Here is a 17,636-nt window from a genome sequence, read left to right on the forward strand (position 1 = left end):
AATAGGAAGATTTGTAATATTTAGCCATATTAATATTCTTCTAGGTTGCCCTCAAGGCTGGCCATACAGAAAATTATCATCATCAATGAAATATGATTTACAAATTGATGCCTCAGGTAACGAAGAAGAATATCTTATTCTGACGCCCTTAGCAGATACCTATGTTAAGTTTTTAATAGATGGTCAAAGAAAGACACTATGTTTGGATCACAGTCATTCACAAATAAAGGTTGTGAATAATGTTAATAAATTATCAGAAAGGTGTGATACCTTAAATAGAATGTCGTCTGTTGTTATCAAATTTGTGTACGATGAGAATAATATTAAAATATTGGATGAACAAGATAGCATTCTTGACAATATAACAACATATAATAATAAGACTCATCCTATACTTAAAGTTCTTCGAGAAGATTTAAATGGGACACTCTATATAGCACAGTGTATTGGTAATTGTAAAAAAAGTATTGATTCGCATGCTATTACCTATATGCATCAATATTTGTTTGTTTTGAGTATAATAATAATTATAATTTCAGTAAGTTTATTAATTATTCAATTATATTATATTACATGTGTTAAAAGTAAAAAAAAAAAAAAAAAAAAAGCAGGAAGAAATAGGAGAGTATATTTCATACGAACTTCCCGAACCACTTTAAACTAAATTTGTGTTAATAAACATCAACATCCCATCAAAAACTTAAACTATTTCTTTATCAATGTCTAATGTATCAAAAAATGCCCCAAACCCAAAACCCCAAACAACCATTGGAATTTAAAACACAATTCTTGAGATAATCCAACATGATTTGATTGATGTGTATAGTTAATCTGGCATACTAATAACGGTGTTTCCTCTTGGAAAAGAAACGATCTAGTACTACTTACTATCGGATATATATAGCAAATATCTTCATTTTTACTAAAAGTTCAGCTTTAAATGAAAGAATTCAACAATGTTAAGTTAATAGGCAGTGCACACTGGTTGTTTTCTACTTTACGTATTTGTACTCTACTTATTCCTTTAAAGAGTAGAATTTCTTTAGTATGTTGGATACCACGATTCAAATGACAAATTATTCTTCCCTCTAATGTTTCCAAAGGGTTATTTAATTTAATCTTAACCATGGTCATTTTACATTCATATATTTTACATCCTATATAGTATTTATTAGGATCTGGAAAAGTTTCGTATAATAAGCGTCCCTCTGTTTCTTCATTTATATCTACATTTATAGTTAATTTTGGATATAAGAAATAAGAGTACGTATAACATGCACCACATGTTATTGAAAATGAAATATTATAAACAGTTGGGATTATTACTATTTCTTTAAATAATTTTGTTTTTGACTGTTGATGTCTTGTTTGCCATGTAGGATGGAATGGGTCATTTATAAATGTCATGTATGGAGTTTTAATAGATAATGGAGCCCATGGAATTATAGAATGAGCAAAACAAACAGTAGTAATTTTTCTTACGGTCAATATTAATAATAATAATAATAATTGATTCCAATCCATTACCTTAATTTATAGGATTAATGACTTTGATTTTCTTGGTCGCACACTTCTTTATATATATATATATTTTGGGAGGATATTGCTCCTGTGTTACGGACCCTGATCCAACGTCCAATCTCGAAACAGTGACGGCCGCGCCATCTGTGGGTCAGCTCCCGAAACCCCCTCCAAACCGACGACGTGTACTAGCTACGAGGGCCAGTTTGCAGCCCCGTTCAGCGCTCAACGCCGCCGCTGACCTCTGGTGAGGTGGTGCTCAGACTACAACGCCATCTATGGAGTGGATATGTCGGGCGTTTGTGTCTGAGCCTGTAAGTGTGGTGTTTTAGTGTCCCTGTTATTGATGACGTGTCTGCTTACAGAGCCGACCTGGGACCACTGTGATGGAAGTGGAGTCAGTCTACCCGAGGCAGCCAGTCTCCATACAGTGAAGTTTGCTGCAGCTTTTGTGACGTCGTCCCCCCGGAAGAACACTGTGGTGTGTTAGCCTGCCATTGGAGTGGCAGTTAAAGGATTTACCCGGGACCGACGGTTGGAGACGATAATCCACTGGGGTATTGAGGACAGGAGGGTGATTGGTGATATCACACGAGACTCCTGTCTAGGGCGTACCCCTTTTATCGTCCGTGGAGTGGCCGTACCAGCCTTGGTGGCTCAGTACCTGCCAGCAGACCTGCTGGACGTGTGGTTGACGGCCTCCACGACGGTGCCCCCAGTGGACCTGTGTTGTGGCTGACCTGTGGCCAGGGTAGACTCGGCGTTCTCAGAGGACACGTCTTGAGGCCACGAAGAAAGCACCGCGGACTCGGCACCTAGCTTCGAGGATCCATAGTCTCCAGCAGAAGACTACAGTGTTGATCCCCTTTGTAAAGTGTTAATACCCCTCCTCCTTGTGTACGTTTTACTTTTATATATTTAAATGGTGATGGTTATATTATATTATATTAAGTTCTTAACTTTCTTTCCCTACTCCCTTTTAAGTTACTTGCGTCACGGATCTCATCCCTTAATAGCCACTACTGGCTTGGGAACGGATATCTATATCTGACTCTAACAACATCAGAGTGAGAACCCCGTTGCGTCCCGAGAGGGCCGTAACATAATTGGCATCCCCAGCGGGATCCGTCCCCTTGTTAAGTATGTTTGACAGGGGTGGTGAAGTGGCGTAATCCCTGTATATAATTCCCCCTGTGTGACGATTGTGACGTTATACGTCCTGTGCGGTGCTCAGAGTGACTAAGTGCGATATTGTGCAGTGCGGTGCTCGCTGTGATTAAGAGATTAAGTGCAATATTGACTAGTGCGGTGCTCAGTGATTTAGTGCACTATTGTAGAGCGAAGTGTTCGCTTGGACTCAGTGCAATATTGGGTAGTGTGGTGCCCGAAGTGATTACGTGCAATATTGGCAAGTGCAGTGTTTGGTGCGATAAAGTGCAATATTGGCGTAGAACAGTGCTCGGTGCGCTAAGTGCTAACGTGTAAGCAGTGTTAAGTGCTAAGTGTTCCATCTGTGACAATGGCAGACAAAGCTACCATCGATGATCTGGACGAGGTTCAGGCTTTTCTGAACAGAGAAGATTGTCTTGCCAGATTAAAATATCTGAGTAAACCAGAGCTTGTACTAGTGAGCGCCTACCTGGAGATAAAGATCCGTGCCAGTGATTCCCGTGTGGAGATCTTGTCCAAGGTACACCGGCACCTGAAGGCAGAAGAGAAACAGGAAGGCGAGACTCCTAGTACAAAGGAAAGTGCAGACATAGCTTCCACGGAAAAGGAAGATAAGGGCAGTGACGTTGACAGTGATGCAGGTGAGCTTAATATCAGCTTCCTAACAGTCAAGATGCGTGCCCTGGAAATTAATCGGGAAATTGAATGGAAGAAGTTAGAAATGGAACGAGAATTAAAAGATAAAGAAATGGAGATGAAAGAAAAAGAATTGGCGATGAGGCGTTTAGAATTAGAAAGAGAAGAGAAACGAGAGAGACAAGATAAAGAATTAGAGATGAGACGTTTAGAATTAGAAGATAGGAAAGCAGAGAGAGAAAGAGAAGAGAAACGAGAGAGAGAAGAACGAGAAAGAGAGGAGAAACGAGAACGAGAAGAACGAGACAGAGAAAAAGAAGAGAAAGAGAAGAGAAACGAGAAAGAGAAGAGCGAGAAAGAGAAGACAGACGAGAGAGGGAAGAACGAGAAAGAGAGAGAGAAGAACGAGACAGGCAAGAACGACAGGACAAAGAGGAAAGAGAGAGACAACATGAACTAGAAGTTTTGCGATTAGGTGGTGGTCGGAGGCAAACAACGGACACCAGTAGCTTCGATCCGGTACGCAACATCAAAATGGTCCCCAAATTCCATGAGAAGGAAGTGTCAAAATTCTTTGCAGCCTTCGAGAAAGTCGCTGCCTCTTTGGAGTGGCCAAGGGAGAATTGGGCCATCATGATACAGTCAGTCTTGACTGGGAAGGCCCAAATCGCCTACTCTACGTTATCCCTTGACGACTCCAGCGATTATGACAAGGTGAAGAAGGTGGTGCTCATGGCGTACCAATTGGTACCTGAGGCGTACAGGCAGAAATTTAGAAACCTGAAGAAGACCTCAGAGCACACTTTTACCGAATTCGCCACGATCAAGGAGCGACTTTTCCAGGAATGGTGTGCCTCTCGGAAGGTGGAGACCAAGGAAGACCTCGAGCAGCTGATTCTGCTGGAGGACTTCAAGGATTGTTTGACTGGAGACCTGAAGACGTACCTAGAGGAACAGCAGGTAGAGACCTTGAGTGCAGCAGCCACAATGGCTGAGGAATACATCCTGACTCATAGGCCATCTGCTAGGTACGTCCCGAAGACCTATTCAAGATATCCAGCCAAACATAAACCGGAAGATAGAACTGCCCCTCGTAGTGCCGCCAAGTCAACCTCGGATAGTCCTCGGAGGTTTAGTCCGAAGAGGGATGTATTGTGTTGGACCTGCGGTAAGAGAGGACATATTGCTGCGAAGTGTCGTAGCAGTTCAGGTAATAATCCCCGTAGGGAAGTCATGCTGATGAACAGTATAGTACCACCGACATCCACCCTAGAGAAGAGGAAAGGATTGTTCGCCCCATATACCTCCCAAGGATATGTAGCCAGTGGCCTTGCAAGTACGCCTGTGGTAATACTTAGAGACAGTGGAGCGGCCCAGTCTCTAATTCTGGAAACATCATTACCCGAAGGTATATCGGCGGATGAGATGCAGAAGGTAATCCTGGGTGGATTCCCTTCCACCTTGTACGTTGCCCCATTGGTACAAGTGCATCTGGACTCTCAGCACTTCAAAGGTGAGTGTCGGTTGGCCGTGGTGGATAGTCTTCCCATAAAGGGGATTGACGTGATATTAGCCAATGACTTAGCCCTAGGATTGTTACCCAACTGTCCCCTGGTAATGGATAATCCAGGACGTGAAGAGACCAGTCCCATCGCAGCAGTGCAAACCAGGTCTCAGGCGCACCTCCATGCACCACTAGATCTAAACACTTTGTTTGACTCTCCTCCTATCCCACAGGTTACAAGTAGCCATACACCAGTCCCGCCCGTCCAGATGCCGGTTCCTGAACACTGGACTCGAGCCCATCTGATAGAGGAACAGAAGAAGGACCCTCAGGTACGGAAGTTGGCCGACACCGTAGACTCTCCTGCGAAAGGAGGGGATCTATATGTGTGGTCAAGTGGTGTACTGTGTCGCCGGCATCCTCCGAAATACCCCCAGTCAAGTGCGGTAGGTGATCAGATAGTCGTCCCAGCCGTGTTCAGATCTAAGCTGTTAGAAACAGCCCATGCTAATAGATTTGCTGGACATGGTGGGATCTCTAAGACTTTCCACCGCCTAGCCAAAGGTTTCTACTGGCCGCATATGAAGGAGGACGTACGTCATTTCTGCAAGACCTGCCATGCCTGCCAAGTGGCCGGAAAAGCAAACCAGCCTGTCCCCAAAGCCCCTTTATACCCCATTCCATCAATAGGTGAGCCCTTCGAACACCTCATCTTGGATATAGTAGGCCCTCTTCCACCTGCTACCTCAGGGGTGAAGTATTTGCTAACAATACTAGATCGGGTTAGTAGGTACCCAGAAGCGATCCCCCTTAAAAGCATCACAGCTAAGGTTTTGGTGAAACAACTGCTCTGGTTCATCTCACGATACGGTCTTCCCAAGACCATTCAGACGGACCAGGGGTCTAATTTCATGTCCCATTTGTTTCGCCAACAGATCGCCGACCTGGGAATCCGACAGGTTACCTCTAGTGCCTACCATCCCGAGTCTCAAGGAGCTTTGGAACGTTTTCACCAGACGTTGAAGGGCATGCTTCGGAAGTTTTGCTACGACAGGCAGAGTAAGTGGGTTGAAGAACTGCCCTACCTCCTATATGCGGTAAGATCAGTGCCCAATGAATCCCTAGGAATCTCCCCATTCGAGATGATCTTTGGTCACTCAGTAAGAGGTCCCTTAGAGGTGGCACGAGACCATTGGCTGGACGCAGAAACCAACGAGGATATTGTGGACTGGTTGTCTACCAATAAAGGACGGCTGTTCTCAGCCTGGGAGATGGCTACAAGGACCTTAGAAAGTACACAAAGAACTATCAAGAACAGGTATGATAGGAGGACCAAGCAGAGGGAGTTCAAAGTAGGAGATCTGGTTTTAGTATGTACTCCTACAATAACTGGGAGCTTGAGCGCCAGATTCGTAGGTCCCTACCCGGTTGTAAAGAAGGTTACTAACCTCAATTACCTTCTTAGAACTCCAGACCGCCGTAAGAAAGAAACTCTGGTTCATGTTAATATGATCAAGAAGTACGAGGGTCGGGATACACTCCCCGTAACCTTAGTGACCACTAATGACGACATTGAGGAGGAAGAGGTGTTGACTAACTCGGACATTCTGTTAAACTTGCAGGCAAAGTTGACACACGTGGCCGAAGGACATCAATCATCATTGCTGCAGATGATCCGGCAATACAAGCCTATCTTCGACGATGTTCCAGGATTAACATCTGTCTTGAGGCATGATGTCGAGCTGGAGGAAGGCGTCCGACCTATAAAGCAACACCCGTACCGTCTCAACCCACTGAAGAAACGGGTGGTGAAAGAGGAGGTAGATTACATGCTGAAACACCATCTGATAGCCCCGAGCACGAGCCCATGGTCATCCCCGATACTACTAGTGCCCAAACCTGGTAAGAAATACCGTCTTTGTATTGATTATCGCCAGGTGAATAAGGTCACAGTAGCAGATACCTACCCTCTCCCCAGAATAGAGGAATGTCTGGATGCCATAGGTAAAGCCCGTTACCTGACGAAGTTTGACCTGTTCAAAGGCTACTGGCAAGTTCCCCTCACGGAAAAGGCCAAACCCATATCAGCATTTGTGACACCCGACGGGCTGTTTGAATGTCAGGTGATGCCCTTCGGGATGAAAAATGCGGCCTCCACTTTCCAGAGACTGATGGGTACTGTGTTGCGTGACGTAGAAAACACCTTAGTCTACATCGATGATGTATTAATATATGATGTAGATTGGCAGGATCATCTGCGTCACATAGAGGATTTCTTCAAGGCTATGCTCCAGTCAGGATTAGTGGTCAACCTGCATAAATCAGAGTTTGCCCGGACCTCTGTCATCTTCTTGGGTCATAAGGTTGGAGGAGGATGGATTGCGCCGAAGGCCAGCAAGATAGAGGCAATAATCCAGTATCCTACGCCAGCTATCAGGAAGGACATCTTGCGTTTCCTTGGTATGGCTGGTTTTTATCGTAAGTTTGTCCCTAATTTTTCCTCCATCGCCGCCCCCCTGACAAATCTGTTGAAGAAGGGGGTGAAATTAATATGGGATGAGAATTGCCAGAAGGCATTTGAGAGTCTCAAAGCAATTCTAATCTCTTCTCCGATCCTCAGGTCCCCGAGCTTTGAGGATAGATTTATCCTGACGGTCGACGCTTCTGATTATGGCTTGGGGTCCGTTTTATCCCAGACGGACGAGAAGGGGGTGGAACACCCGGTGGCCTATCATTCTAAGAAGTTCACCCCCAGCCAGCTTAATTACTCGGTCATAGAAAAGGAAACGTTGGCCTTAATTAATTCCGTCCAGCACTTCGAGGTATATTTAACAAGCAATGGCCATCCTATATTAGTACGGACCGACCATAACCCTCTGAAGTTCCTGGCTCAGTTTAAGCAAAAGAACCTCAGGCTCACCAGATGGAGTCTACATTTGCAGCAATATCCCCTCCAGATTGAACACATAAAAGGGGTGGACAACGTGGTAGCTGACGCATTATCTCGTATCTAGATCCACGTACTAATTTGGTTTGTCTTCTCTTTTTATAGGAACCCAAACCAAATTCTTTTGGTGGGGAGGTGTTACGGACCCTGATCCAACGTCCCATCTCGAAACAGTGACGGCCGCGCCATCTGTGGGTCAGCTCCCGAAACCCCCTCCAAACCGACGACGTGTACTAGCTACGAGGGCCAGTTTCCAGCCCCGTTCAGCGCTCAACGCCGCCGCTGACCTCTGGTGAGGTGGTGCTCAGACTACAACGCCATCTATGGAGTGGATATGTCGGGCGTTTGTGTCTGAGCCTGTAAGTGTGGTGTTTTAGTGTCCCTGTTATTGATGACGTGTCTGCTTACAGAGCCGACCTGGGACCACTGTGATGGAAGTGGAGTCAGTCTACCCGAGGCAGCCAGTCTCCATACAGTGAAGTTTGCTGCAGCTTTTGTGACGTCGTCCCCCCGGAAGAACACTGTGGTGTGTTAGCCTGCCATTGGAGTGGCAGTTAAAGGATTTACCCGGGACCGACGGTTGGAGACGATAATCCACTGGGGTATTGAGGACAGGAGGGTGATTGGTGATATCACACGAGACTCCTGTCTAGGGCGTACCCCTTTTATCGTCCGTGGAGTGGCCGTACCAGCCTTGGTGGCTCAGTACCTGCCAGCAGACCTGCTGGACGTGTGGTTGACGGCCTCCACGACGGTGCCCCCAGTGGACCTGTGTTGTGGCTGACCTGTGGCCAGGGTAGACTCGGCGTTCTCAGAGGACACGTCTTGAGGCCACGAAGAAAGCACCGCGGACTCAGCACCTAGCTTCGAGGATCCATAGTCTCCAGCAGAAGACTACAGTGTTGATCCCCTTTGTAAAGTGTTAATACCCCTCCCCCTTGTGTACGTTTTACTTTTATATATTTAAATGGTGATGGTTATATTATATTATATTAAGTTCTTAACTTTCTTTCCCTACTCCCTTTTAAGTTACTTGCGTCACGGATCTCATCCCTTAATAGCCACTACTGGCTTGGGAACGGATATCTATATCTGACTCTAACAACATCAGAGTGAGAACCCCGTTGCGTCCCGAGAGGGCCGTAACATCCTGTTTATTATGCAAATCGAACCTTGAATAGTTGGCTTTATTGATGTGTGTTATTAAACCAAACCAACCGTATACCCCAAAAACGGAAAACAGCAAGTAATTATTAATTATTATTATATACGTTTATGTTTTGGGGGCTTTGATGTTCTGCCGGATCGATTTTAATGTTTTTAAAAGTATAATAAAGGCTCGATTAAGTCCAGGTGGGGCATTCAGGGTTAAATAAACTTTTTCCCATTTGTTCAATCTCGTGTTGTCCTTTGCCTGGTTGGCACTGATGATAACATAGCTAATTCTACCTGTTAACAGGTAGTGGATTTTTTTTTATATTTATTCATTATAAAAGGATATAGATATTTTTTATTAGGTAAGATTACAATTATGATTTCAATCCATACCCCTAAAATGAAACTTGCCAGCTACATAATTGGTCAAGCAAGAGGATCAGCTGCCATTTGTGGAGAATATGCCTCTGCTACATTAGGCGTGTTGAACAATTATAAAGATATTAAAATATATTGCCTCATTGGGAAGGACTGGCTTGTTGATAAACTTTCAAACTTCATTCCCATCGAATATTCAGGTTATACACTTGTAAAGAATGAAAAAACAAAAAAAGGAGGGTTCATAGCAATCGCTGAATTAATACATCCGGAAGATATACCAGTATTGATATACTTTATTGAGTCTCCGTCAATACGAGTATTGCTACCTAAAAACTACATTACCTGGAAAGAACAAATTACATCAAAGTTCACAGTTGCAAATGGTACCCTCGACAATGGAGAACCTCCCAACTTTTCCGATATTGTTGGGAGATTTTATGAAGAAGTAATAAAAACTATGGATACTGATGCCGAAAGATGTGGAATTTTTCCTTCATTTAAAACAGATCAAAAAGTTTGTAAATTGTATCCAGTAGATCTAAGGTTGACATTTATTCATCCCCGTTTTGAAATTAAAAGGAAACGAAAAATCTGTGAGTGGTTTAATGAAGATGAGTATAATATTCCATTTCTTTCAATATTCGAGAGGTTAAAAATACCTGACCTTTGTAATGCTTCTTCAACGACATTACATGAAAGGGAAGGTACTGCAAAGAGGACTATAAAATGTAAATTACAAGGCAAGAAAATTCCCATTGGTCTCTGTGTACCTTCGCTGATATTATGCAAATTTGGTTATAAAAGGGCTGAAATATTGAAAGAGCCTATAACCTTAGGTGTAATGGCTTTAGGAACTAGTAATCAGAATATGGACGAAAAAACTTATGTCATGGGAGCCTTAAAGAAAAGATGGAGTTGTACTCGCAGGAGGAGTGGGCAAATAAATAAGTATCCACAGTATGTAAAGTGTTATGAGCCAGTTGGTCTCGTATATGAGTCTCAGATATTTGATAGATTCAGTCATAACCTAATTGATGGTTATATAATATCAAATAATGATGACCAATACTTATTCAGCCCATATGTCTGTCTTGGGTTACTGACTCGAAATATCAAAATCCTTCCTGTCATATATACTCATTTGCTATTCCCCAGAGGAAACGTTTTTGTAATTCAGAAGTCTGATGTAATCTGGTGTGTTCTCGGAAATTGCAAAGTGGCTCCTCCAAATACTATAGTTAATTGTATGAATGACCTCTAATTTTTTATAGGCTTTAGGGGACGTCGCACTTGGCCTACAACTTTCATGTTTGTTTAAGTTAATTTGTTTATATTTGAGTTAAAACGAATTAACTTAAATAAACTAACACAACAAGGAAATCACTCGGCCTTATTAGGCAAATGGGGTCTTTTTTGCATAGTGGCTGAGAAGTACGTTCTATGCCAGAGAACAAACGTCTCGGCCTACTGTGCAAGAAAGACCCCATTTACCTAATAAGGCTGAGTTCATTAGATTATTTTTAGTCTCCTCACCTGTGTTCTATACTCTGTCAGAATCAATCAAAATAACAGTTTGTGAACTGGTAATAAACAATAAGCCCAAATACAAAATATAATTCTTTACTGATGAGCGTTTAAACCAAACCAACCGTATATTGAAAAACGAGCGAAACGGCATTTTATTTTTTGGTGCTACGAGTTTTCACATAAATTTTCATTATGCCGGCATTTTTTGGTACATTTCTGATTATTTCCTTTGCAAATACATCTATGATTTAAACAGGATAAAAGTTTACAGTGGCATACTAATTGTTTCAGGTATCTATTATCACTGAGAAAGTAATTTGATTGTCTACGAACAATCTCACGAAGCCCAAGTTGTTGATTCTTATTAATTTCGTTTGGCATTATTCTTTCGATTGTTTTATCAAAATCGTTTCTTGATAGATATTGGTTAATCGTTCCAAATTTTGTAGCTACACGATATAAATCTCTTTCATTGTCTATTTCGATGATAATTCCACTGATTGTTCGCATTCCTGTTTTGTTTTCCCTATCTTCTTTAGGTATTATCACATTAACAGTATCATATAGGCTAACAGGTGTTACATTTGCCGATGAGAATTGTAACATTTTTGAGGCATTAGTTATCTGACGCTCATAAACTTTGCTTCTAATAGTTCCTAAATTTTCAATATGTAAATTATATGAATCGTTATTTACTTCAGAATTATTATTATCATTAGGTTTACCATCTTCTAAATTACATAATCTTCTATTTATTATTACTTTAGGCGACAGCACAATACCAGGTGATGATGGTGTTGGTGGTGATAATATAGGGGGTAATGAAGGTGGCGGTATTTGTGGCGGGGATAATATGGAAGTAGAGGCAGTTGTAGCACCAGCGAGAAACTGTAACCTCCTCAACCTCATCAAAAATTATTTCTTCCATGTCTGGCAACGGTGAAGGTGAAGAAATCTGACGCAGCAGCGGACATGATGATGACAGGGAATACTGCAATTATATATATATATAAAAAAAAAATATTTTAGTATACAGAAATTAATTGAGGACTCTTGTTTTCCAAGGTTGAACTGAAAACAAAACCAATAAATATTAAGGAATTTTACCTTTGCTTCTTTGCCTCTTTTTTCTTCATCCTCTTTGTCTTCTTCTTCTTCTTCTTCTTCTTCTTCTTCTTCTTCTTCTTCTTCTTCATTGTCATCATAGTGACAGTTATTGAACAATTGGCTATATATTGAGGGCGAAAGACGAATCTTCATAACTATTGGCGGTTCTATACCAAAAACTGCCTTGTAAGGCGATATGCCAATTCCACGTGAATTTGCTGTGTTTTTGGTGAATTGCACAAAGGGAAGTCCAGCTGACCAATCTCGCGTTTGATTTTCACACATCCAACTGCTAAGCGTTTTGATTACATCCCCATTCGCACGTTCAATGCTCCCTTGGCTCTGTGGATGACGAGGTTTGCTATTAATGAGGAGCATGTTGGGCCACATTTCGTTTTTTAGCTCTTGAATGACCTCTGCCACAAATTCACGGCCGTTATCGCTCTGTAAAATTCGTGGGGCTCCCAAGAGAGTAAATATATCGAGTAAGTGGCGTGCCACTTCAATCGCCCGTTTACTGCGAAGAGCTCGTAAAACCGAAAACTTTGTTAAATGATCCTGATAATGTAAAATATATTTATACACACATCCTCCTTCTTTTTGCATATTTATTAAGTCCATTTGTCCTCGCTCCACAAAACTGGCCGATACAATGGGCCGTATTACCCCCTTTTTTTCGTCGAGGAAGTCGTTTCAAATTGTATATGTGGCAGAGTGAAATAAAGAGTTTCACCGATTGTTGAGTGACGTTAGCGATAGTTTTACTTACTTCAAAATAAGTTCTTTTTTCTCCTCCGTGACAAACTGCTCTGTGTGCATCATAAATCGTATCATACAATTGCCCTTGATGTATGAAACGACGACACATCCGGCCAGGATCAGCTGTTGTTGTTGTTGTTGTTGTTGTTGTTGTTGTTGTTACAGCCGTAGTAGAATGACGATTGTCACTGGTCAGTTTACGCTTGGTCCCCCGCTTCATTCTTCGTTCAGTTTCGTCGATGGTTACTAAGACGTCATCCCCAAATAGATTTTTGACATCATATCGAGACAATAGATCATATTCATGAGATGTCTTTGTAATCAGTTTCAATTTAGCATTTTTGACTTCCTCAATATATTGTGATAATTTTTCTCGAGTGAAAATTTTCCGGCTTCCATGCCCACCTTTTTCCAACATTTGGCTAATTTTTAATTCAAATTCCTTTTTTTGTATCACCTCTTCTTCTCTCTCACACCCTTCATTAACTTTTTGTCCCAAAGGTAAAGACGTGGATGATGAAGGTAATGGTTCTTCATCAACACTAGTATTGTTATTATCACTTCTTTCTTGTTGTTTCTGTCCAATTGTTAATGGAGAGGAAATTGTAGGTGTGTCCTCCATGCTGGAGCAAAGTCGACTGACTCTGATATTAACCCTCACATGCTGAATATTTTATATTGACCAATCACTGGCAGGCTTTCTTGGTTAAGCTGGCAGTTTACAGTTTGTGCTTATTTGACTAAATTATAAGACAACACAAACATTGTTGTTACATTCTAGGTCAATTATTTCAAGTTTCAGTTAAAATGTCAGTGTCATCAATACCTAGCAAAATTATTATAATACTTTGCATAATTGGCAGAGTGCACTTATTGTATGTGGAAAACCAAAAAAAAAAACAAAAAAAAACAAGGAACTAGACTAAAATTTAATTTATTGACTATCGTCAATTCAATGTGTGTATGTTGCTGGTTACAAACAAAAAATCAGTGTAGCATCATACCGTCCCTGAGAGAGTGAAGGGAGGTGTTAAAAGCAAAACAATGATAGGGTTAATTACCAATGATTGAATGTTGTTTGGGGAAGTTGGTTGACGGTTAGCCAATTTCCTTAACTCTCAAAACTTAGCTGATGTTCTTCTTTATGTTAACGACCACTTGTATATCTTCGTTAAGTATGTTAACTATAGCCTGAAGTGCATCCTGCTGCCATTTTAAGTATTGTGATATATCCTGCACTTTGTCAACAACCAGTCCATACCGTTGGGCTCGCGGAAAACTACCAGGCTTTATAGACTGAGCTATTAGTTCATTCAAACATCCCTTGAGGTCCTGCAGCTGCATATACAAGTTTTCTAATCGCAGTCGAATCTAATCCTCTGTTTTTTCTAGTGGTAGAGTTTTTTCCTTTCAACCTCTTGTGCTGACACCAATTTTAGAACTCGGCGCATTATATTTGTCTGTTTCAACTTAAAATTCTGAATGGCAGCTTTAATTGTCGTCTGCATACAACTTAATTGTCTTATATCATCCATGATATTCTTCATACTATTATGAAGTTTATTGCCATATTCTTCTTGATACTTGAACTGTTTCTGTAATTCCTGAAATCCCACTTTTACAACAGGTATCAATTTCTTTGGGTCAGGATTTTTTCGCTTGCCCAGTTCCCACAATGCTGGATCAATTCCTATAAACAATAAATAATTTATTTTAATTTTTAATTCCACAAATGTAGGTACAATAAAAAAATACCCCGTAATATCTTCACTTTTGTCATTATGTCACGATAAGTAGATGGATTGGTCATATCAAAATCATTTACCTCTTTGCGGTGTATCAAGATATTTCTTCATTTGCTGTTCAGTTAAAGTCAACATTGGAATAATCTGTTCAATAAACAAATTCTGAAACAGAAAAAGTAGGCATTTTTGTCTCTGTCTGGCTATCTACCTGCCTGTCTGTCAAAAAATGTTCCATTAATAATGTCCCTTTTAAGCTAATTTGATTATTTAAACCAACCTGTTATCAAATCCTATGAAATAGATTGGTGCAAGCTATAATAAGGCTTACTTAGGCTTACCTTAAAAATTGGATTGTATGATGCTCTTAACATATGACTAAAGGTGTCAGTGGTAGATGCACGTTGAATCTCTCCTAGAAGGTATATATTTATAATATAGAGCAGTTTGCATAATACCATACTTGAAATCATCTTTTATGATATTAACCCCTTAACTGCGTTGCCTCCAAATGTGACACCCCCGCAGTGCGCAGGAAATAAATTCTCTGGAAAAAATTCTTTTTTCTTTTTAAAGTGTCAAAAACCCTTTCCTCAGTATGGGTATGTAAAAAAAAAAGTCGAAATTGTACTTACTTTGGCTGCTATGGGGTTCGGAAGTTGGGGCGTGACGTCATCATTCCCTGTGCGCCCGTGCCATAAGCTCTCGGGGGCGGTGGGGCGCTCGGGGCGGGGTGCGCGAGTTGCCGCGAATATATTTTCGTTCATTTTTTGCGCACCTTTCCAAATACATTTTCATTGTTTTTATGTGCCAGTCCAATGTATAATGAACGCGTACACTATAATATCGCAGTACAACATACGTACTGTCCGTAGACACTGTGTTACGTGCATGAAACTTGTGTACATATATGCAGCACATATTTACTATGTATCATGCTAATTTGTGTATATATACAATCTACACACTATACACTGTCACACACTATATACATTCACCATCAACACGTTCAGAACACCGCGAGTGAGAGCTGCCACACCCAGCCAGCCCTCCCTCACTTCTCCAACATTGTATTCGCCTACTTTGCCCCTCCCATCATACAGTTATTCACACCAATGTTTTATGTTCATTTATGTATATTTACAACATATGTACTCACTATACACTGTCACACACTATATACATTTACCATCAACACATTCAGAACATCGCGTAGCAGCTTCTTCGTATTGGCCAATAACAGCTGCCTCGTATGGGCCAATAGCAGCTGCCCCGTATGGGCCAATAGCAGCTGCCCCGTATGGGCCAATAGCAGCTGCCCCGTATGGGCCAATAGCAGCTGCCTCGTATGGGCCAATAGCAGCTGCCTCGTATGGGCCAATAGCAGCTGCCCCGTATGTGCCAATAGCAGCTGCCTTGTATGGGCCAATAGGAGCTACCTCGTATGGGCCAATAGGAGCATTTGGCCATGAACACATTCAGAACACCTTGAGTGAGAGCAGCCACACCCAGCCAGTCTCCCTCACTCCAACATCTTACTCGCCAACATTGCTCCTCCCACCATATTGCTATAGTTCTTATTACACATGTCCTATATACCTATCTACATGTTTTATTTAACAGAACTATGCAAGTAAGCCGGTATTGTGTCCAAACAGTACAGTGGCCACCATACACTGCATGAAAAATCACACAGCAAACGACGCTACGATTATGTCACCTCCCTCACCAAAATAGCTCCTCTCAACATTCTCCTGTTGCTGTTCTTACACTATATATACCCATGTACATATATGTTGCCCATAGCGAACCACTAAGCTAGTATGGTGAGCAAAACAAGAGTGGCAGCCACACACACACAATGAGGCTACCTCAGTTCTCGCCCTCCCTCCCTCATCAAAATTCCTCCTTCCACAATACTACGCACAACGCTAATTATAACCACAATCCTGCTATTATCACAATCCTGGTCACTAATTCCTGTAAATGAATAATTGACCACGCGTTTATTTTGAAAAGGAACCTAAGAAATCATTTGAAGATTCCTAGATGAACGAAATAATGCCGTGGTGCTGTGGCTAGCGCTGTGAACATCGTGAACAGCATTGAATCACTGATATTTGAACATTGTACCCAGTCATTATCACACTCAGGCTCTAATATAACACTATCATAGCTAAATAATACAAGTTATATATATATTTTGACATTATTAGGCGATGCTGTGGTCACATGCTGAACAGCAGTGCTGTGCGCTCATACTGCGTGCGCCAGCCTTGGTTGCTCACACACTACTGAGGCTCCAACACCCGGGAATGTGGACCACTATTTTTTTTAAAGATGGTGTCTGTTTACAAAAGCCCTGAGGAAGCTGATGTGAACCCAATGTAGCCGCGGGAGTTTTGAATGGAACGTGAAAAATACAAATACCCGGAGGCGTGTTGCGCAAACCAGACGTGAGCCTGCAGGCGCGTTGCGCAGTTTAAGGGTTAATTATTATTAGGGGAAAACATTATAAAATCTTTAAATTCTTTTACCATTAGGAAAAACTTGCTGAATGTAAAATCTGAAGTTCGTTTTGTTTGGTACTTCAGCAGCAAAAATTTCATTAACAACAACTTCATTACCTCCGAATAATAGACTCAATGCTGAAATAACTTCCTGTTTGTAGGCCCTGGAAGAATAAAAAAAAATAAAAAAACATTTTTTAATGTTCCCGGACCCTAGTCATATTTAACAATGAAAAATTATTAGAATATTATACAAGTATATGATTATTAATTACTTACTCCACTTCTGAAAGGCCCCTTCCAATTATAATTTGCACAATACCATCTTCATTACGATAATTGGGAATTTTTGTATAGCAAACTACTTTGAAACGACAATATGGATTTTCAGATGTGAACTCTACAGGTGACATATTGGACGAATAATAACCTGGAATAAAATTCATAAAATTATACTTTATTTTAATTATATACATTTTACAATATTATAAACAACTAGTCAAATCTACTAAGTTTTCCATAATGGTTTACTCACTACCTCATCGAAAAAAAAGCTCCACATATTTACCTTTACCAAACCCCCAAAAAGCTTGAAGTTGATTCCACTTTCGCAAGACCTCATCATTTTCATTATTGAAGTAGGAAGGAGCACAGATTGCAATATGTAATGCCATTGA

The 17,636-nt window shown here is 41.3% G+C and overlaps 1 protein-coding gene and 1 pseudogene across 1 annotated transcript; one reads left to right on the forward strand and one right to left on the reverse strand.

Annotated features, from left to right (window-relative positions):
- The first annotated feature begins 4,314 nt into the window (after window positions 1–4,314).
- On the forward strand, window positions 4,315–7,845 carry LOC138369945 (uncharacterized). The gene has a single exon (XM_069333701.1). The coding sequence runs from the start codon at window positions 4,315–4,317 to the stop codon at window positions 7,843–7,845; it is 3,531 nt and encodes a 1,176-aa protein (XP_069189802.1).
- A 5,987-nt stretch (window positions 7,846–13,832) lies between these two features.
- Window positions 13,833–17,633, reverse strand: LOC138369946 (nuclear pore complex protein Nup54-like; annotated as a pseudogene).
- Window positions 17,634–17,636: the final 3 nt, after the last annotated feature.

This window comes from Procambarus clarkii, chromosome 30 (genome assembly GCF_040958095.1).
Source record: "Procambarus clarkii isolate CNS0578487 chromosome 30, FALCON_Pclarkii_2.0, whole genome shotgun sequence".
Lineage (NCBI taxonomy): Eukaryota > Metazoa > Arthropoda > Malacostraca > Decapoda > Cambaridae > Procambarus > Procambarus clarkii.